The sequence below is a fragment of the Arvicola amphibius genome, chromosome 9 (assembly GCF_903992535.2).
Source record: "Arvicola amphibius chromosome 9, mArvAmp1.2, whole genome shotgun sequence".
Classification (NCBI taxonomy): domain Eukaryota; kingdom Metazoa; phylum Chordata; class Mammalia; order Rodentia; family Cricetidae; genus Arvicola; species Arvicola amphibius.
In genome coordinates, this window is record NC_052055.2 from 82,704,021 (window position 1) to 82,727,005 (window position 22,985).

The window sequence follows — 22,985 nt, forward strand, 5'->3', positions numbered from 1 at the left end:
AGTATTTAGAAGCTATGGCACCAACTAATGTCAAAAGCAGGAACAGAGTAGAGCTCTCCTCTGTTTTCGCATCCCCCTCAAACCTAGGCTCTGGCCAGGGATTCACACTGGCTGAATCCAGCAAGAAATCAGCTCCACAGGATCCCGTGCTAATGCTGAGCGATCAGGGAAAAGGGGAGAGAATGGGTCATGACCAAACAGATGTAGGACATGTATAATCACAAGCTGTTCAATAAATTGTCTGTATTTCAGACTCAGAGCAAATGCTGCCCAACATTAACTGGCAATAACGTATATATAAAATTTCAGAAAAATAGCCGGGCGGTGGTGGCGCACGCCTTTAATCCCAGCACTCGGGAGGCAGAGGCAGGCGGATCTCTGTGAGTTTGAGACCAGCCTGGTCTACAAGAGCTAGTTCCAGGACAGGCTCCAAAGCCACAGAGAAACCCTGTCTCGAAAAAACCAAAAAAAAAAAAAAAAAAAAAAAAAAAAAAAAAAAAAAAAAAAAAAAAAATTTCAGAAAAATAAACCAATAGGAAGCACTACAATCCAGAAATTGTGTTGACCTTCCTTTAAAAAAATGTAATCTTTTTAAATTATGATTTCTTTTTTGCATTTAATTACTGGATATCAACATGTAGAAGAATGAAAATAGATCCATATCTATCACGATGCACAAAACTCAACTCAAAATGGGTCAAAGTCCTCAACATAAAGCCAGCCATACTGAACCTCATAGAAGAGAAAGTGGGAAGTATATTTGAATGCATTGGCACAGGAGAGCACTTCCTAAATATAACCCCAGCAGAACAGATACTGAGAGAAACAATTAATAAATGGGACCTCCTGAAACTGAAAAGCTTCTGTAAAGCAAAGGACATGGTCAACAAGACAAAACGACAGAATGGGAAAAGATCTTCAGTAACTGCAGAGGTCTAATCTCCAAAATATACAAAGAACTCAAGAAATTAATCTTCAAAAGAAGAAATAATCCAATAAAAAAATGGAGTACAGACCTAAACAGAGAACTCTCAACAGAGGAACCTAAGATGGCTGAAAGACACTTAAGGAAATGTTCAACATCCTTGGTCATCAGAAAAATGCAAATCAAAACAACTCTGAGATTCCATCTTACACTGGCCAAGAATGGCCACTGGTAAGAATGGCCAAGATCAAAAATATTGATGACAACTTATGCTGGAGAGGCTGTAGGGTAAAGGGAACACTTCTGCATTGCTGGTGGGTGTGCAAGCTGGTACAGCCCCTTTGGATGTCAGTGTGGCAATTTCTCAGAAAATTAGAAAATGACTTTCCTTAAGACCCAGTAATACCACTTTTGGGTATATATCCAAAGGATGCTCGGTTGTGCCACAAAGGCATGTGCTCAACTATGTTCATAGCAGCATTGTTTGTCATAGCCAGAACCTGGAAACAACCTAAATGTCCCTCCACTGAAAATGGATAAGGAAAATGTGGTACATTTATGCAATTGAGTACTACAGAGCAAAAAAAAAAAAAAAAAAAAAAAATAATGACAGCTTGAATTTTGCAGGAAAATGGATGGAGCTAGAAAACATCATTTTGAATGAAGTAACCCAGACCCAGAAAGACAATTATCACATGTACTAATTCATAACTAGCTTTTAAACATAAAACAAAGAAAACCAGCCCACAAGTCCAATCCCAGAGAACCTAGAAAACAATGAGGACCCTAAGAGAGACTTACATAGATCTAATTAATCTACATGAGAAGTAGAAAAAGACAAGATTTCCTGCGTAAATTGGGGGCATGAGGACCATGGGAGAGGGTTGAAGGGGAGGGGAGAAAAAGGGAGGGAAGCAGAGAAAAATGTAGAGCTCAATAAAAATAAAAAAATAAAAAATAAAACTAACAAAAAATGTAATCTTTTATTCTTTGAGAAATCTCTAAAATGTATTTATATCTTATTCACGCTCCACTTCTCTCCCTAACACCTCCTAGGTCCTCTCTCTTCAGTCCTACCCAGCTTCATATTTCCTTTCCTTTAATACCTCACTGAGGCCAATTTGTGCTACGCATATATTCACAAGTGTGGGACCATCCACTAGAGCAGGGTCAACTCATGACGGGGCATATCCTTAAAGAAAACTGACTCCCCGAGTTCCCCTAGATGTCATCAACCATTGCTGGCGCCTTAGCTAGGGCTCATGGCTAATGAGGCCCCCCATGGTAACATGTTGACTGCTTTGATCTTGTGTATGCCTCGTGTGCATTATCACTGCTGCTGTGGATTCATGAGTGTAGAAGTCCTGTCATTTCCGGAACTGACTTGTCCTCTTATAAATAATAATACACTTATAATTTTTAGACAATAAATCAAAAGAACTACATTCTAAAATTTAAACTAGTGCTTAGGCTCATGATCCACCCTTGTCATCGTTGATTTTTCTTTGTTCTTCCATATACATATATACATCATGCAGTCGACATATGTAGTTACCCGAATGTGAATATTTCGAGTGCTGAAGACAATTTTATCTTCACCTAAAGTGAGGTCGTTATGATTGCTTGGGTGAGTTCACTTATGAAAACTTAATATGACGATTTTTACATACTTTTATAAACTCAAATTCTAAGAATTCTCAGAATCACTTAATGGATCATCCTGGAAATGACCACAGTTAGGGCAACACCACGTAGCAGAAATAAAGGCACAATGTAATAATGGGCATGGAGAAAATCTGAATACACTTTTGTGCCAAGGAACTCCATGAATGTCTTAAACATTTACACCCAGTAATTGGGGGTTAGGAGAACAAACTCCCATGGAAGCTGGAGCCTTTTCTGATGGTGCAGCAGCAGTTGGAGGCTCCTCCTCTCTTTGTTGCTCCTTGCTTACTTGAATAAATGCTTCCACCCACTCACCCACTCAGCTCTTTTGGCTTTCTTCATTTTCCTCCCTCAACTTGTGTATTTTCTTGTGAGCTGTTTTCTCATGACTACGGAATTCTGTGCTAGCCACTAGCAGCATTTGCCCTTCTTGTTCTTCTTGTCACCTCTTTTGGAGGCAAACTCCTGAGTTAATGTCACGACTTTACATTATGTCTATGAATAGGTCATGCAACAGCTTGTCGTTGCTGCACCAGCCTCCAGGTTGCATGCTCCCACATATTTAACCTCCTGTTTCATTTGGAGGGGCCAAAGACTTGGTAGCTTTATTTCTTAGATGCTTGCTCTGTCTCCTTGAGCAGATGCTTTCACTTTGGAGATTAGAACAACTTATCTAAGTGTTGTGAGAATTAATTAATTCTGTTCTAAGATGATTTGAGGATCTGCTAATGAAAAATTCTATTAAAATGGTAATTTTTACTATTCACTCTGTCATGTATATATTCTCTTTCAGTTGTTCCCTAAAAGGTCACCTAAGTGGTTACTATTAAATGAAGAACTTAATTTTCTTCCTTTGCAAAATACAATCTTTGTGATCACTAAGTCATTGAAATGTGAATCTTTTATCATATATATGTATATGTATATCTATAATATTTATGCTTAGAAATAACAGTACAGAAATTTGAAAAAAGTCACAAAGTGAACTAATCAATGCTCAGAAAGTACACTCTATTGCTCAGGTACACCAAACCTGTGTAACATGGATCTCAGTTGGGTTTTAGATGTGAAATGTAAAACACTTCACAACACCCAAATTATTTTAGCGCAATTTCATTCAAATTTCTTTAGTGACTTTCAAAACAGTCATTGTACAGTAAAAAAGTGTCCACATTGTACTAATTAGTTTTGATGCTATATCCTTAGATATACTCTTATTCAAACCACTTAGAACACTTTGCAGTTTTGCATGAACATTTTATAGTTTATGCTTATGTTGGCATTATTATCGTAGACACATTACTATCTGTGATATAAGGTTATGGTTTGGGTAACAGTAACAAGTCAACTAATTTAAAAAAATGGATGCTTTCATCCAGGGACATGACAGCTACTCTAGAATAGGATTTGCTCCGCTGTACCTATCTACATCTTTGATTTGAGAACAATACAAAACATGGATTTGAGCCGGGCGGTGGTGGCACACGCCTTTAATCCCAGTACTCGGGAGGCAGAGGCAGGCGGATCTCTGAGTTCGAGGCCAGCCTGGTCTACAAGAGCTAGCTCCAGGACAGGCTCTAGAAACTACAGGGAAACCCTGTCTCGAAAAACCAAAAAAAAAAAACAAAAAAACAAAAAAACAAAAAAAACAAAAAAAAAAACATGGATTTGTGCTGAAACCATCTTCTAGTTGAGGTTAATCCAAAACTTAAGACTTTCTTTATATTCTAGTTTTGGTCTAGTTTTCTTGTTCTACTTGAGAAAACTAGAACTATCTACACTTCATGATCTATTTAATTTAGACTGATTATGGCTTTGGGGAATCTAGAAGAGCTACTAAACTTTGGGAACCTCTGCATCTTAGAATCTTAGAACATACATTATCAGAATAATTCTGATTGAAAGACCATGTAACCAATTACAATGATTTTTCTCTAAATAATGTCTTATGCAATAATATACATTAAAACAATTGGATATTATATATGCATATGTAATAAATAAGAATACATGTTGGTTTTTTATATAGACTATCTTAGCAGTAGTTTATATTAAGACTTCAAGATGCAGGACACATGCAAATTAGTAGCAGGGTAATGGGATATGTTATTAGAAAATCAGATATCTAATTCTGTGACGCCTGCTTGCGTAATTCTAAAACAGTATGAATGATGATAATTGTTAGTAACCCTCTACTTCATTGGGAAGAAAAGAAGATGAGGGTAGTATACATTTTTACTGCTGATGGCCTTCTGTAGGGCAAAGGTCCTTGTCTGACTCTTAGTCCTGAATCTTAGTATGCTGAGAATATATATTTTGAGCCGGGAGGTGGTGGCACACGGGCATGTTTAATCCCAGCACTCGGGAGGCAGAGGCAGGCAGATCTCTGTGAGTTCAAGGCCAGCCTGGTCTACAAGAGCTAGTTCCAGGACAGGCTCCAAAGCTACAGAGAAGCCCATTCTCAAAAAACAAAACAAACAAACACACATAAGAATATATGCTTGGAATACTCAACAGTAACACTTAAAGAGGTCAACATTCTATAGAAATAAAAACAAAATATTCATTCTGAGTAATATTGATCTGATATAATAATGTTTATAATCAATGTAATGGCACCACTCATAGAAATGTTTCAATTTCATATTAACAGATTGCCTTATAGGAAAGGATTTAGATTAGCTTTGAATTTGCCAGACAACCCAGTTATTATTTTATATCCGAAAATCCCCTCCATCATATCAGTGAAACCTCAGAAGGGTCTGCTGTATTTTCTTTAGGTTCCACTTAAGTCCCATGGTGAGAGAATTAGGACTGATTACTATAATTTTAAACACATTGGACTCTACTTCTTAATAACATCTTGAACCGGGAGATTTGAATGTACCACTAGGAAACCTTTATGTCAAGGATCTTAATATGCACGTATCAGAAACCCCACCAAAACTAGCACGGATCTTCCTAACACCAACATTACGTGAATTGGCCTGTATGCCCTTCAAATACCAAGGAACAGGTTAATCTCTATGACTCACCTCTAGAGAACTCATGGATATCGTAGATCCAGTTTCGCTTCTTGACAGTCCTGCATTATCATCCAACTCGGAGGCCATGAAATTCTTCACAGCCGTGCGAGGTTCAAAGGGTAAATTCTGCATATGTTCCTGGGGTGCAAGATGCTGATCTAAGTTCATATTGAACTGGTCCATGACAGGGGGATTCATACTGAATTCAGGATTCACCTTGTAGTGCAATAGCCTTTCGTGCGGCAAGGTTTCCATGCCAATATTCATCTTGCTTTCCTCTTTCATCGACGGCTGAGTATTTACAGAGCTTCGAGGCATCACGATGTAGTCACTTTCCATCATTCTCTCTTGAGGGTGGACTATGTCCATATCAGCCCCTCTTAAATTGTCATCCGTGCATAAGTACACAGTTCTCCGCAGCTCATTGTTCTCCTTTTTCAGACACTGACTGCTCAGCTCATTCATACTCATGGGCATGTGCAGACCTGTAGGCTGTTGGATGATGACCTTGGAAATGACATTCCCAGGCAATGTTGAATAGCTTAGCCCTTCAGGGTTCGTTCCCTTTTCTTCCTCGTCGTCGTTTAGAGAGATCCTGGAGAGTGTTCCTGTTATGGTTGCTGCTCGGCAAGGACCAATCTCCTTATGGAGCACTGCAAATTCGACCATAGCAGTTAATAAAAAGAAAGCATTTCTTTTTATCGTTGTATGCTATTATGTTTTTTCCTACTAAACACTCTCTTAATAAAGCAAAAGAAAAATAATCTTTTAACAAATCATTTGTACTTGTTTCTTCATAATCCAGGTTACTGAATTTTTATTGATTTGGTTATTTATCTGATATGGATTATTGATTGTTATTGATTCTCCAATGCTGCCATAGAGCGTGAGCAGACCATAGGTAAAGCATATCTAAAAAACTGATTAACTGGCTTTCAAAAAGTTTCAATGTCTTGCCTTGATTAAAAAAAACTGCATTAATTTTCAGGCAAAGGGCAGACAGCCAGAGAATATTTTGCCATCAATCCACTTCAAATATTTCCATAAAAATGTAGGTTTTAGTTACATTTACATAGGCCTTTCTTCTAAAGTTTTCTAGAAGCTTTGGTCATTAAGACAGATTCTTGAGGGCTGAGAGTGGTGGTGACCTCTTTTAATTCCAGCACTTGGGAGGCAGAAACAGACAGATCTCTGTGAATTCAAGGCCAGCCTGTTCTACATAGTGAATTCAGGACAGCCAGAGTTACACAGTGAGACTGTCTCAAAACAAAACTGGTGTAAAATTCCCACAAAGCAAAGCAACTATAGTAGAAAATTTCATCATGTATAGCTAGAAAACATTTGTTTCTGAAAGCATAAAATCTTTCAGAATTTTGCCTATTATTGTCCAAGTTTTTAGCAGAATCATAATTATGAATTATCAAAGAAGTTGAAAACCAGATTATGAATATCTTTTGCTACTATGAAGAAATGAGGAAATGAAGCCTTTTAAGTATTCCAAAGCATGAAGCACTCAGACAGTACCTGTTCTCTTTAGAGATGCTGTATCTGTTCTTGTACTGTCATCTCTTTGTTTCCTATACATGAATGACATCATGCTAAATATTCATATATAGTTTTTAATGAATACACAATATGGTTGTAGTTTTTTATATTTTACATTTTATGTACAAAAATAAGAAAATATTAAGCTTTATGATGTCTAAATTTCTAAATCTAACATGATGGTAGTGTGTAATATCAGCATTTGGGAGGCTGTGGTAGCCTTAGCTACCTATACTTTGTAAAAGCAAAAACAAGAAAAAAGTAAAACCTAAACCTCTTTAGATAATAAGATAGCAGTAAAACATTGCAAATTCTGGAAACAGTTATGAATAAAATGTTACGACATTAAGTATGTTGACTAATGAATGACTCAAATTTAAAACATTTCCAAATTCACAGAAAAATAGTTTTAGCTTCTAACTTTACACAAAAATTAATTCAAAATCAAAAGCACTAAAATTTAAAGACACATTATGACAATCATTGCTATATATTAGGGAGGCATAGATGGTTTCCCAACTTTATTAATAGTTTATAAACTATCAAGGAAGCCTTGGTAATGGGTATTGATTTCATAATCTGGATTCAAGATGCATTTAGATTTCTACAATGTGCTCTCTATATAGTAAGTATTTGAGAAATGCAATTATTTTCATGAAGTAGTGTCCACAGTACGTGAGAGATGAGTCTGCTTCTTTGATTTGCTTAAAACATAAACAAGACTTGAATATACACCTCTTACATATGACAACAATGTTGAAGCAGGACCTTTGAGATTAATTAATCAAGTTGTGAAAATGAAAACCAAACCACACAGAAAACAATCTAAAGTATAAGCAGATGTATATTCCAACATCTATAGAAACAATGTAAAAGATTAAAACAGATTACTAGGAGCCCAGAACTGAGACTTTAAAATTTAGTACAGTCAACATATGCAGAAATCTCTAGAAAAATTCTGAGGGAAGATGAGGATGAACTCAACTTAAGAGGGTATTGGCCAAAAAATGAAAACAGAGAAAAAAATTGCAACTTGTTTCATAATAACACAGTGGTACTAGTCTGCATTGAAGAGGCTTAGCCCAGACTGCAATGCAGACTGGGAGAATGGAATAATCTATCATCAGACAACATTGTGCATGCTGAAGGGCTGGAAACAGCAGCTCTGGGAAGAGGGTCTGTGAAGAAAGTTTTCAGCACTCGCAATGCATCTGAGTGACTTGAATGTCTTCTAAGACCCTGGCTAGTGTGACCCAGACCCACAGTTTCTAGTCTAGAAGGTCTAGGTAGGTCTTTAAAACTGAATTTCTGGCAAGCATCAGGCAATACACTGCTTGTTTGGGTACCACACTTTGTCAAGCAGTGGTTTGATATGAGTAGCTGGTAAGGAAAAGACAAAAGTGTCTGTTCTTATTATTCCCTCTGTCAAGAACTCTAAGGAGTAGACAAAGAAGCTAAATTGAGGGTGGGTGATTAGGAATTAAATAGATAACTAATCATTAAAATAAGTCCAAGCCTCTAACACAGCCAAATTGTATTCTTGTGCCATGGCTTGTGAATTTTAGAGATCATAAAAGATGGATAAGATTTTTTTCTATAAGAAAGGACAATTCCTACTCCCCTTCAGGCCCAAATCATAGCTGATAGCTTACGACTATGGTGACCATACCTCACTCAGAGTGTTTTGATTGAATCCAAGAATACAGATTAGTTTCCCATGTGACTACGATTATGGCAAGAAATATGATCTGACATTTGCACAGATTTTAATGGCTCTGAGTTGAATCTGAAAACAACCCATAAGGGAGTCTGGAAGGTAGGAAGTGGGTGCCTTTCCCAACAGAGCAGGTACTGTAATAGCTGTCGTGACATTTAACTCCTTTGTAGACAGTTTGGAGGGAGAGACTTAGAAGGTACTCTATCAAATGTTCATTGGCTACACAGTCTCAAGTAGATGCCATCCTGAAAGAAGTTAAGATGACAGTGTACAGGGATAAATGCAGAGGCTGCTTGCTTTTCTACAAAAACATGCCAGAAACATAGCTTTTTACATAATCTCAGGAGAATCCTTGACAGCACCTATAAAACACGGTAGGGCTTTTAGATGACAAGGTGATGCTTGTACTGAAGCATAGATCAGATGTGAATGCAGACCGCATTACTACAAGTCAATCGCCAACTTGATGAAAGCTGCATGGCTATGCATATGTGTGCACACTATAATTTAAATTTATTGACAAATTGGGGGCTATTTTCAGCACCAGGCCTTGGAAGATGCTATTAGAAATGAATGATGACACATGGCTGTTAAATCTGAAAGCAAAAAGCACTCAGATTGAATTAAATGATAATTGATTTCAAATATTTGGGTACTCAGGTATATATCTACTTTCAATATGAGAAAAGATAGCATAGAGAACAACAAATACAATGTAAAATGTGGTACATTTTGATGCACTTTGGAAGATAATTTCCCAGCTACTAAAAAACATCCAAAATAGAAAATAAATAATTTTTAAAAAAAATTTAAAAGCCCTCTTCTCTAGTGAAAAATTAGCCAATGGCTAGAGGACAGCTACCACACACACACACACACACACACACACACACACACACACATTAGTAGTTTTACCAGTTTAGTGGTTCATATTCTCTATATGATAAACAAAGCAGCTACAGCGAGTTGCCTTACAAGTGCTCTTATTCACGAGCCTGGAGATTTATGAAATCTAGTCATTTCTGCTGCTATGGTGCTCTCAATAGTCTATTCCTCACTTCCCACTTCTCTTGCTCTCCCCTCTCTATATAGATCCCAGATGGCACAGTGATTCCCACTGAAAGATGCCACTATTCACCCACCCAAGTATGATGCACAAAGCATAGTCATTTTTAAAAAATCAAAACCCACAAAATGATTTCATACCCCTACAGATTATATTTAAGAGATCAAATTCTTCTTACCTGATCGACAAGCAATGTCTACATCCTTTTCAAAGTCTGTCTGTAACAAGAAATAAGGCGCAGAATCATTTAATGAAGACGTCAAATGTTTTTAACATTAAAATTCTCTGAATGTTATAGATTTATAGCTAGCCAGTATTAGTTTATTGTTTTGTGCAAAAGTAGATGCTTAAGACATAATCAGAATTTCCTAGAGACAGAACAGTGTGTGAAACCCATGGAAAATGGCATAGTTTTGATATGGTAACGTAATACCCCATATAATATGACAGAATTTTAGCTGGAAATGGTGATTCCAGTGGTAATTCTAGCTACTTAGGAAGAAGAAGCAGGAAGATTACATGTTCAAGGCCTTCCTGACCCAGAGAATGAGTTCAAGGTATGTGAGACCGTGCTTGGTCTAGAAGATTAAAGGGGTAGAAACAGGGACGTAGATCACTTGGTAGAGGATTTGCCTGGCATGGCTAAGGCCCTGGCTTCAAACCCCAGAAATGAATAAAAGTACGAGAGTTGGCACATCTCTGTAACCTAGCACTGGGGATGGTGAAGGAACTCGAATCTTAAGTTCAAGGTCATCCTTGGCTACATGGTGAGGCTAGCCTAAGATACATGAGATCTTGTCTCAAAATTAAAAAAAAAAAAGTTGGGGCCATAACTTAGCGGCTGAGCTTACATAGGCCTCACAAGGCCTCGGTTCACTCTTCAGTACTTCCATAAACAAAACAGAGGACCAGAATTTTAAGGCAGTAGCCTACCTTTACTAAAGCAACCAGAAGGTACACAGTTAGAAATACTTTTAAATAACGGACTTTGTTTGTTGTAGTTTATGCTTCCAGTTTTAGTGTGTTACCTGCAGCCTCTCAAAGGCCATTGGCTAAAGGAAGTTTACCATCAAGCTGTGATACAATATTCTTTAATACAATTATGGTAATGCTTATACTTCTACAGAATTATATCTCCTCTGCGGTAACCAATGGCTCTCAACGGCAGAGATTAAAGCTGAGGGCTAAACATCTATTCCTCTGGCCTAGAATCTTCTGGATATTGGTACCACCTACTCCCAAGTTCATATTTAAGCAAATCAGCTTATTTTTATGGTAAAATCAAGTTAGCCTGTTGTAAGCAACTTTTTTCAACTATATTTCTTTTTCTTCTTTTTTAATATTAGTTTTTAAATTTTTATTACTGCTGCTACTACTCTTACTATTATCATCATCATTATAGTTATTATTGCTATGTGTGTATAAACATTCTCACATGCTGAAGCACACATGTGGGGGTCAGAGGAAAACTTTGCAGTTGTGGTTTTCTCCTAAGTTGAAGTGGGTCCTGGGGATCAAATTCAGGTCACCAGGTTTGCACAACAAATGCCTTTCCCTGCTGTGCTATCTGGCCAGCCCAGGATCACTATCTTAAACAGATTTTTATGGCTATCTGGTTTTTTTTTTTTGTAAGGAACTGATTTTGTTCCTCATCTTTTAGCTGCTAACATATTGCTTAGCCATATTTCTTATGTTCCATACTCCAAAAATGTTAATAAGAAAACAGTTTTATGCTGCAGAAAGCTCATTCCTGTTCAGTCTCAGTTCTGTTCATGTTGTTGGTTGAGTGCCTTGTTTAGAGACAGAATCATGCCATGATGACCAGAGTGCCCTTGACCTGGGGCTCCTCTTACCTCAGCCTCCCTCACAGTACTGGCATACCAGGCATGCACAACTCCCAACTTCCATTTCTGTTTTGGTGACAGCAATTTTATCTCATTTCTAAAGTTTCCCGAAATGTTTATGTCTATAGCAACCTCCACTCCAACAGAGCTCTGGGCTCATGCTCAGGTTGGATCCGTCACTGGAGGCGTGCCTTTTCTCTGTGTTTTAGTCTCTTGGTGCTTTCTTTGGGCTGTATAGGTAAACCACCATTATCTGTGCTCACCTTTAAAGATACATATTTAACCGCTTGAAGTTGTAGCTCCTCTAATGATTCTATCATCTTCAACTAAGTATGAGTTAGGAGAGGGGGGTATGATCAAAATTTATTTTATTAAATTCTAAAAATTTGATAGAGAGAAGGAAAAAGCCCATAACACACACTCAGAAGAAACAAAGGTAAAAAAGTCCATAGTACTCATGTGTAAAAATCATTATCTTGAATTGGATTCTAGACAAGTTGAAAATACACTTCACTGTTGCATAGGATACCATTCTAACCCCAAGAGAGTCAACAGCAGATCCTTGATTCAAAGGCAATCCAGAAAGAACATTTACTGGATGTCGAAGTAAAAAGTATTTATTTTAAATATTTATTTTCTGATTTATGCATTTATGCGGTGTGTGTGTGTGTGTGTGTGTGTGTGTGTGTGTGTGTGTCCATTGTAGGAATAAATGGAGGTCAGAAGAGGGAATCACATCCCTTGGAGCAGGAGTTATAGGTACTCATGAGCTGTAGATGTGGGTGCTGGGAACTGAACTCCAGACTTCTGCAAAGGTAGAAAATACTTGAACCATTAACTCATCTCTCCAGCTCATAAGGTATTAGTGTTAATGAAGTAAAACCAAATTGTGATTTTATACTATTTTATTAATAAGGAATTTGTTATATATGCACATATATTTTTTCCCTAAGAAACCATGACTTAACTATCATCCAGAATGAAAATAGAAGCTCACCATGATTTGAGCATGTCCATTAGGAAAAGAACTTGAAGAATCAGCATTGATGGGATCCTGACAGTTTCTCAACCGGCATCTAAATGCATCTTGTACCTGTGGATATGAAACACATATTGATTTTAATTTTTTTCTTCAATAATAATTAGATGCTGTCCATATTGCCCATCAGTTATGAGAAAATGCTATTTTTATTTGTACAGTATAAGACTCATTTTGTTTCCTGGCTGGCCTGGAACTAGTTATGTAGATCAGGCTGGGATTCTAGAGAGAAGTTCACAGAGATCTGCTTGCATTTGTCTCCCTAGTGCTGCATTTCTGAGCAGCACCACCCTGGCTGACATTGTTTACTTCTTAATTAAACTATAGGGGTACTTGGATAGGGTCACTGGCCAGTGTATTTATCATTTGCCATCATCTACCAAGTTAGTGTTGGAATTCTTTTTTTTTTTTTTTTTTTTTTTTTTTTTTTTGGTTTTTCGAGACAGGGTTTCTCTGCGGCTTTGGAGCCTGTCCTGGAACTAGCTCTTGTAGACCAGGCTGGTCTCGAACTCACAGAGATCCGCCTGCCTCTGCCTCCGGAGTGCTGGGATTAAAGGCGTGCACCACCACCGCCCGGCTGGAATTCTTGAAAGAGCACAATAGCTATTTCTGTATTAATCCTTTTCATTCCTATCACAGAGTGGGTTTTTCTCCTATTGTTATAAACCAAGTGCATACTGTTGTGTGTTTGTGTGTGTTGCAGGGGAGAATTTGCTATTGTATAAGGTACATAACAGATTTGAACACTGTGAAAAATGAAATCACGCAATGTTCTTTTGGCTAGAATTGATTTATGACTTTTCCTTTTCTGACTCACATAAGAAACTTTGTGAAGACTATTCCTTCTCTCCCTTCATGTCTATGTCCCCAGACACAAAACCAGGAAACAACAGACCAATATAAAACCATCTCTTGATTTCCGTTTGATTGACTTGGGAAAGATCAAATTTCTTGAGCTCAGTCAGACTCCCTTGACATCCCGCCAGGTCTCGGATGCAGCGTAAACATCTCACAAGAGGTTCCCAAGGATGTTACATTAATTGTTTTATTACAAAAAAATCTCAGCAGAGACAAAGAGCTGAAAGGGGAACACCGCTGGTTGTGGAAGAAAAGCAACTGCTCTTTTCTGATCATGACACCTCAGCATCAGGATGCACATCCCACTTCCTGTGGTCTCTTGGGCTCCTCGCAGGTTGTTGATGAATATGTTCACAGATGGTGACTTATCACAAATCAACGGCCAGGTCATTCCTTTTTTAATCCTTTGTTTGTCTAACTCCATGTGTTTGATATTCTTCTCATCTACTATACTCCGTTTTACTGTTATTAAAAGCATAGATGCTGTTGTGTTTTCCCTATGCTGAGTCACTATTATAGACTACAGGGCAATCACTTATGGATCTTCTCTTTTGCAAAGCACAGCAATATAACAACCTGTCTCAGTTTTGATGTGAGATGTGTAGAACATATACGTTGGTCAGGAAGCAAACAGGACCAAACAGAACATAGTGAATCAAAACCTGAGTCCACTAATTTGTTGATTTGGGTCTGGAATGTGGACCTGAGTAGTCACTATCACAAATCTGCTCTGGCAGTCCTGCAGAGACCTGCACACATATCTCCTCTCGACTCTCGACCTAGGGTTCTCTGCCTGGTGGGGTAGCCAATTTCTGTGAAGTCGAACTGAGAGCAGGTGTCTTCTGACGACTTCCATGCTACAATGCTAATATTGCTCATCTGAGATTCCTCCAATAAAACAATCAGTTCCCTAAATAGCATTTTTTGGGTCCAACACATCAATTAAGAGTCCGGCTGCACTGAGATCTACTCCAATTCTTCTTCCAAAAACTCCAAGAAACAGGATTGAATTACAGAGAGGCAGACACACCCAGGACAGAGAAAAAGACTATTTCATCATCAGTGTTTCCAGAGATGCCTTTTTAGACCAAGATATCATTGTAGGTTATAAAATAATACATTAAAGATAGAAAATTGGTAATGACTTTAGTATTTGCCTGGGTACCATTATTTTTCTGTTATTCTTAAGTCTGAAGATGGGAACACTCAACGTAGGAGTGTTTTCCTTTTAAAAGTCCTATAAACCATTGTCAGAAGAACAGGTTCATGGTAAATTCTGTTTCTACCCCAAGGCAACCGTTAAAGTACATTTAATAAATAAAAATAAAGAATATGTTAGGAACATTGTCTTTTGGGAGTTTGTCACACGAAGATTCCCTTCAAATGGACTTCAAAATACCAGCCTATCTAAAGTATGAAACACTGTGGCAGGAGTGAAAGTTGCCATGCAAACTGTATCCGCAGCTCCCTGTTCTGCTTTCACTGTCTACTTGTTTCTATTGATGGAGTTGAGAGGTGGTCTGATGGATGCCTATCTTTGTTCTGTTACAATAACGACTACATCAAAGTGTCGCCGTGTTGGGACATGGAATTTTGACTGACCTAAATATGTGTTCTTGGGCCCTGGTCACTCATATATTTAGCTCCAGTATAACTAATTTTCCTCCTTCTAAAGGATGAGGGTTGTGTGCTCGCACCGACAGTTGCAATATTAAGCATCAATTTCTCTGACCCTTGCTAAAGATATTTTTTTTTATTTCAAAGCTATGGCCAAAACATTGTCAAGTATTTTACAGCTGACATTTTAAAAACATGACAAAGCAAATTCTGTAAATTTCTCTTCCAAATCATTGTCTTGTTGATTGAAAGAGATAAAAAAGAAATATCTTTTTCAAAACATATACATAGACACACACAAAATCAATACTTTAGACTGCCAAACTTCCAGGTGTGACAGTGAGCTAAGGGCACATTTTCATTGGAGAATGGTATCAGCTTTATTTTATCAATACGAGAGAGAAGACGGAAAAGCACACAAACCTTCCACCATGTTTAAGGCCATTTTAAGGTTCGTACAGGTGTCATAATTTAAGAATTAGATTCTAACATAGCTTTAGTGCACAACTCTCATGCATAAGGATTTCCTGGGAAATTTCATTTGATTCCAAATGCTTTGTTTGATTTTTTTCTTTAAATCGGAAAATACACGAAGGCTATCATGATGAATTGGCATTAAATATTTGCTCAACAGCATGGGAAGAAGTGATGAGACAAGATGCACAGGGAGAATCTTCTTACCCCAGAGGGGCTGACGGGAAGAGAGTGTCTACGAAAAGATTGAGGCACGTGCAAGCATTGTGGTAACTGAATTTTCTAGCAGGCATGCAAAGAGTTTCGTCCCTGGGTAATTAATGTGAATTATACCAAAGAAAAGCTGGAATTGGCTAAAATTCAAGTTGTAGACAAACATAAAAATAAAAAACAAAAAGCGAAAATAGACAAGTTATTTTATGCCATAGTACGATTAAAGTTCCCCTGAATCTCCTATGCTAAGGTTACATTTACAATGATGAGCAGCAACTGTGCTTTATTTACTATTTATGTTAACAGTTCTATTTAAAACTATTATTATTAGTTTATTATTAGATATCATCCCTACAAAATCTGAGTTTTTGTGAAGTTAACATCTCAAAACTTTCTGAAGCCTGGTAAACTCAATTTTTAAATGAATCTGTGGGGGAACAATGAAATATTTAACATTAATTATGCCACACTTCATATCTAGATTATAAAATGTCTTGTCTTTGAACCATTCTGAAATAGGTCTGTCATTCTAAATGATGATCAGATGGAGCTAAAAGTAAGAGGGAGTAGCAAGGGACAGATATGTCACTGCCTTTAAAATATTTAGAGTACTTCAAGGATCCCTGGTGGTCTGAAGTGAGATAAAGGTAAGAACAGAAGGCGACATCTTTAAGAAAACAGCAGTTGATATCAGTGATGTCTCAACTAAGTTTCAAAGCAGCTAGCGGGCTTTTAAAAATGTCTAGAGACACAATCAGTCTTTCTCAATGCACACGGTTTCCGGATGAGATCTGAGTTCAAAGTAGCTTGCAGGGTTTTCTCAAAGCAGCAGCAGCGGCAGAAGCAGCAGCAAGCCAGTAGCTTTTCAATTGGTCCTCACTCCAGAGGCAGCTGGCAGAGAGTCACTGTGCAAAATCCATGCCAGATTTAGAGGTTTGCAGGATAGGGGCACCCAGAACCCTTGGCAGTGTTACAAATCGGCGAAGCTTCACAGAGAAGAGTTTCACAGTCTGAAATGTGTTCTGGATTTAGCTGCTAAATTGCTCAGACCACAAGTCTTCTCCTCTAAAATATGATAAAGTCTTAACTCCTTGATATGATAAAGTCAAGCTACTCTTTGTGAATGCTTGTGAAGTCACAAGAATATTTTAAGTCAGGAAGACGCCCATTTTTTCCCTTGTATTCATTTGTTATGATTTCTGGGGAGAGGGCTTTCTTACACGCTCCGTGTCTTCTTAAGTCTTGAGTCTACAATCACATCTATTGTTTCAGACTTGAACAAATGGCACAGAGTTTTTTTTTCACCATAATGTATTTTATATTTAATCATTAAATGAATGAATAAGTCTCAGTTTCATAAATATTACGGCAATTGACATAAGGAGCATGAATGACTTGACATTTAAAAAATATTGCTTGACTTTTCTCCTAGTGAAAGAAAAAAAAAACAGGAAGGTTTGTCCTTTGCGATGCCATGAAGGGTTTGGGGTGCACTCTCAGATTCAACAACTGATGGGTCTTTATGGGGATCCCTCAACGCTGAGGGATCTACCACTTGCTATCTCAAACATCCATGCTTTTGACCTTCAAAACCATGTTTTATATCCCTCTTTGGGGGACGCTGAAACTTCTTTAGACTGTCTTTCAAACATGTGGCCTGAAAATGTAGCTGTGCTCCTTTCATGTGCAAATGTGAGAGGAAAGAATTCTGCGCTAGACACCATGCCTCACACCTTCACAGGAGGCATTTCATTCCAGCCTGGTGCCCTAGCCTTTGAGACAGACAGGCATGCACGGAAGCTGCACAGAATAGCAAACTCCCGCTTCGAGCCCGCAAGGAACGCGCCTGACATTATTGCCATAGGTGACGATAGCTGAAAAGGGAGCCATGTTTCTTGCTCTGAAAGTCCTCATTCCTGAACATCATTCTATTTCTAGCCTTTCAAATTTACTGAACAAAGCCTGGACTACTTTAAGACAAGGAATGAACCAAAACAAAAAAGACATTTGGGGAAAAAAAAATAACCAAATAAGTTTTCATTTTACTCCTTTTGTCGAGACACATGCACCACATGAGTATAACAGAGCTGGAAGGTGAGCTCTTGGGGGTCTAAGAGGAGAGGGGAGTGGGAGCCGCTTGACACCCTGCCAGTGTCCAGTCTCTGCTCACTGTAGGCGGCATCCTGATGCTGCTCCCCAGAGTAGGGGGCATCTGGAGGGAAAACGTGACTGGAAGAATCTAGAGCAGCCATAAATCATAGTTGGGGGCTCCCTGGTAGGCACGCCAGTATAACAAGTTGGGTTTAAAGCTCCCTGTGTCTGAAGCCATCTCTTCCATGAGATGTCACACGTCTGTTAACCTCTTAGGCTTCTGTATGGACATATGCCTGAAGATTCAGAAGGATGCAGGTGTTGACTATGTAAGTAGAACAATGACAACCTGGGGGAAGCCTTATCTAGAAGCAGTAAGATCTACACTCCTTGTCTAACAAACAGGATGTGGAGTGAGGTGAGACTGGTGGCTTCTGGGGAAATGTAAAGACCGACAGCATGCCGTCCTCTGCTGGGCCGTGTCCAGCTGAGGCTTATTCTGTCGCCTCTTGTCATTCTCCTGCTTCAAGGCACATATTTTATTTAACTAGAAACAGAGCGAAACAATAGGATCTTTAGGTAGTTTTCTTTTGGAATTTCAAATTCAGTCTGAAAAGTATGAAGGTGTTAGGAAATGAGTTGACTATCTCGTAATCCATGTGCTATTTATCTGTCTTCCAGGCAAAATGTTCCAATCAAACCCTGATCCTCCCCACACTTGGCCACTTACTAACTCTATAAAATACAGTCACGGCTTTTCAGGTACAAGATGGAGTAAGGGGCTGTCATCGAGACTATCAAATGCTCTAACTGGAATTGTGATATGAGGCAGGGAGGGAGGGAGAGGGAGAGAACACAGTTCATGTTTATTTTAATGCTTTTCCTTCAGAATTGCTTCACAGGTTCGGATGAATATTTGAGGCCTCATCTGGTGCAGTCTGCCTTCATGACAGAGCTCGGGAGAGAGAGAAGAGGATCTTGGTCCTGACACTAATGTCACAGGATGCTTGCACAGGGACACAACAAGATCATCCATTTTAAACACCCCTCCCTTCTATTTAGTGAGGGCCTTATTTTAGATGATTTGGTATCACAGTCTTGTTATTTTTCCCCCTCTGACATCAAGCTGCAAGATTGTCTCAAAGCCTAGCACAGCTAGAGCCAGAGATGAGAAGAATGTGCAGGGACCAAAAAATGTGGTTTCCTAGCAACAGGAACTATTCCAAAGGTTTCCTAACTCTTGTGTAGTTTCATTTCCATAGCAATGAGGAGAATAGTAAATAGTATGTGTTCTTATCTGTTCAATCCAAATGAATTCTAATCACCAAATACAGGAAACATCTATACTTGTATTACAAGATTCAATCTGATTGTCTAGAACACATATTACTGTCTAGATTAGATGTAATGTATTTTGATAAATCAGATGCCTGAATATTTTAAAACTATTTTTTCCATTTTGGTTTTGCCTTTTTTTACCCTTTGAAACATTTGCTAAAATAATAAAAAAGGACAAAGTTCTGGTAGAAGAAGAAACTATAGTGTAAGAAAAAAATGGTATTCAAATACTAAGTTTGTCAGGTCTAAGGATTAGGAACAGGTATTTAGATACTCAATTTTCTTTTTATGTAAATAAATAAGTGGTTTGGTCAGATGGCTCAATGGGTAAATGTGCCTGCGTTGCAAGCAGGAGAATCTGAGTTCGAATCCCCATAGTTCAGGGGTCAGTGCTAGTGCAATTATCTCTCCCTTCTTCCCAGATTAGAAATGATTTAAAAAAAAAAAAACTGAGCCCATCAAAAGCAAAATCACAACTAAAATGCACTCTCTGCATAATGCATCCTACATGTCACCACTGCAATCGTTCATTCCTCCTGTAAGGACAAGACTATATTTCTCATCCTCAAAGACTGGGCAAGTCAATATGCATAAAATAGCAACAACTCAAAAGAACCAAAGAAGAAGATGAAGGAAAAGGAGGAGGAGGAGGAGGAGGAGGAGGAGGAGGAGGGGGAGGGGGAGGGGGAAGAGGAGGAGGAGAAGAAGAAGAAGAAGAAGAAGAAGAAGAAGAAGAAGAAGAAGAAGAAGAAGAAGAAGAAGAAGAAGAAGAAGAAGAAGGAGGAGGAGAAGAAGAGAAGAGGAATGAGAATATGTATGCACCCAAACCCTATGAAATTCCTCTGAAGACAATAGCAGAGAAATAAAATGATGAAAAAAGCAATAAAGGCAAAAAACTGTATTCTTAGGTCTCTTGTGGATTATCAGCTAAGAATTACAAATTAAGTATTTAAGAGCCACACATTACAATCAGTATTTCACAGACATTATTCTACTAGCTTTGGTGTGTTTTTCTGGAAACAGTACTGATAGGAGGCACGAAGGCTATGGGAAAAGGGTGTCTTTTATACTACATTCGGTGTTAGGGGAATATGGGCACCATATGAGACAGTTCTACTGCCAATGTCAGGTGATACATGGGTGGACTAGAAAGACCCTTTGCCTTCAAAAAACTTGCTGTGATGCAGCCCATATAATGTATAAAGTGGTTTAAATTATAAATTTAAAAACCTTAGTTCTTTAGTAACAAAATTTCTTTAGGAGTTCTGAAGATCACTTGCCCTTAACTGAAGTATATGCATTTTTATCAGGGTTACACGGTGTTTATATGATTCAATGAAAAATTAAAAGAAAAGAATATGTTCACTTTGGTGTTAGAACTAAAGAATGCTATAATGATTCACTGTGAATTTGTCAATAATACAGTTATTCATTTTGAATTATCCACTGAAAAATAGCAGAGAAAATGGCCATGCTTTTGCTCCTGCTAATAGGGAAAACACGTATTTACACATTTCTTATTTAGTAGAAGCATTTGTTACATGGTTTGACTTAATTGCACTTAAATCATGTTTTTGACAGCTACTCCTCTAATTAGAAAGTACTGAAAAGTTCTGATTGGTATCAAGAATTTTTCTGCCAAATATTTTTCTCCCTGTAAGCAGCAAAGATTTGATAATAAGCCATCATATCTGTCACTTAAAATTCTGTTTATTTTGAGGAAAGCTTAGCAATGTCTAAAAATGAGACATGAGTTGGGCATGTGGCTTAGTGGGTAGAGAGCTTGCCTAACATGCACAAAGCCCTGAGTTCAGGCCCTAGCACAGATAAAACTTACACAGTAAGTCTGAGATTACTGTAGGTTACACCAAGCCATGCCTTTAAGAAAGGAGAGAGAATTCACTTAAAGGTGGAGTGCTTGTCTATGCTTTCATAACTGGGGCATTCATTTCTTTTGAACATTGCATGCAGATATGCCTTGCACTTTGTTTATTTTAGGTAGAAGTTGGTGAACAAGGTTTGACAGTTGTAAGCTACTTCAGACGTTGAAGTTGTGAAATATCCCTCCCTTGCAAGATGAAGAAGTCACACCTCATCTGTTTTCATGGCTTCTCGACATAGAATATTCTTAGAATACACCTGTGAGTTTACTGCTGACATCTGTGCCTTCCTGAAATAAGGCAGAAATACGGCTCTTCCCACCTAATAAATCAGGTCGAGGCCTTTCCTTCCCTTCACATATTGCTGTAAAATGAAGGGGTGTGTGCTTAGAAGCACGCACACTCTGTGATGTATACAACACAACAAGTTACTCAAGCACACTCGCTAACGTGGACTGTCAGTCGACCGGTCTCAAAATCACTCACATGGCACGGTGTCAGCTTGTTCTTTTTAGTCCCTACTCGTCCCCAGAGTAAACACTGAGATGACTCATAAACCATGTCAACACTTCGTCGGTGCTTGCAAGCACCCAGGATAATCTTCACACTGGTAGGAAAACAATATTTTAGCCCGAAACCACACAAATCTGCTGTCTCTCGCTGTTTTAGCGATTCTCGGGGCCTGTCAAGGTCTCTAATCCAGAGGAGGCTTCTTTTTCCGAAAAATAACTGAAACTGTGAGCCAGACAAGTGCTGGGATTGCAGGCCTGTAGATCCGATGGACAATTACTGCCTGAACTGCCTTAGTATGTGAAGGTTCTGTAGTTGTTGCCATAAACATCCAAATGAAGATCATTTTATCTTTAGTAAACTTTCAGATGCAATTTGCATGTAAAGTAAGATCAGTTAATAATAGGACCAGGGATATGCTGTATGTAGTAGCTATGTTAGGAAACAGGTAAGAAATAGCAGGGTATGATGTCTATGAACAGTGCGTTTAAGGCATGCCTACTTTACCCTTTCTCCCTCTAGTTTCTCCAGCATGCCTAGTTTATCCATCTGTCTTGAATCTGTTCCTGGTGCCTGGCATCTCTGGATGTGTTCCCCTTGTACAAACCCATGTATTTCACCCTGTCACTTTATGAGTGTCCACGTCGCGTGACTTCTTCCTTAGATTTTCTTTTCTCCTTGGAATCTTAAGCAACAGTGAGTGGAGAAGATCAGCTTAGTCTGAAGAGCAAGATTGCAATCAAAGATCCCCCTGGTTAATTAAGACGCAGTTTCCCACGTTTGCTTATCTCTTTCACAACAGAAATCAATTCCTCACCTCTCTCCGAAGAATGCAATGGACCATGACTATCACGAAGCCTTGTAATGAATCAAACACAGCAAAAAGGATTTGGAACAATATGGAACGTTTGTCTGTCATGGCCAGAACTGCAGACATCCATGTCAGAGCCAGAAGGGGCAGTACTACACAGGAGCTCCAGAGTGAGGCCCTGTTGAAAGAGAAAAGAGAGCAACGGGCAACATTACGTAGTTGCATGTCACGCTCCAGGCCATAACCAACCCCCCCCTTCACTCTCCCAAAAAGAATTCTTGTGTGTGGCACCAAGACGATTAACTTGGAAACCACCAAGCAAATAACACTTGAGATTTTGACTTATCTTTTATAGACTATCCCACA

At 38.5% G+C, this 22,985-nt stretch overlaps 1 protein-coding gene across 1 annotated transcript in view; it reads right to left on the reverse strand.

Moving 5' to 3' along the window:
- Adgrb3 (adhesion G protein-coupled receptor B3) overlaps window positions 1–22,985 on the reverse strand; it is a 710,232-nt gene that overhangs the window by 22,495 nt on the left and 664,752 nt on the right. Inside the window, exons 24-27 of the mRNA XM_038342237.1 lie at window positions 22,626–22,797; window positions 12,786–12,881; window positions 10,123–10,162; window positions 5,626–6,269 (exon numbers count right to left, since the gene is read on the reverse strand). Of these exons, the coding sequence (XP_038198165.1) occupies window positions 5,626–6,269; window positions 10,123–10,162; window positions 12,786–12,881; window positions 22,626–22,797 (952 nt within the window). The remainder of the gene's footprint in view (window positions 1–5,625; window positions 6,270–10,122; window positions 10,163–12,785; window positions 12,882–22,625; window positions 22,798–22,985) is intronic.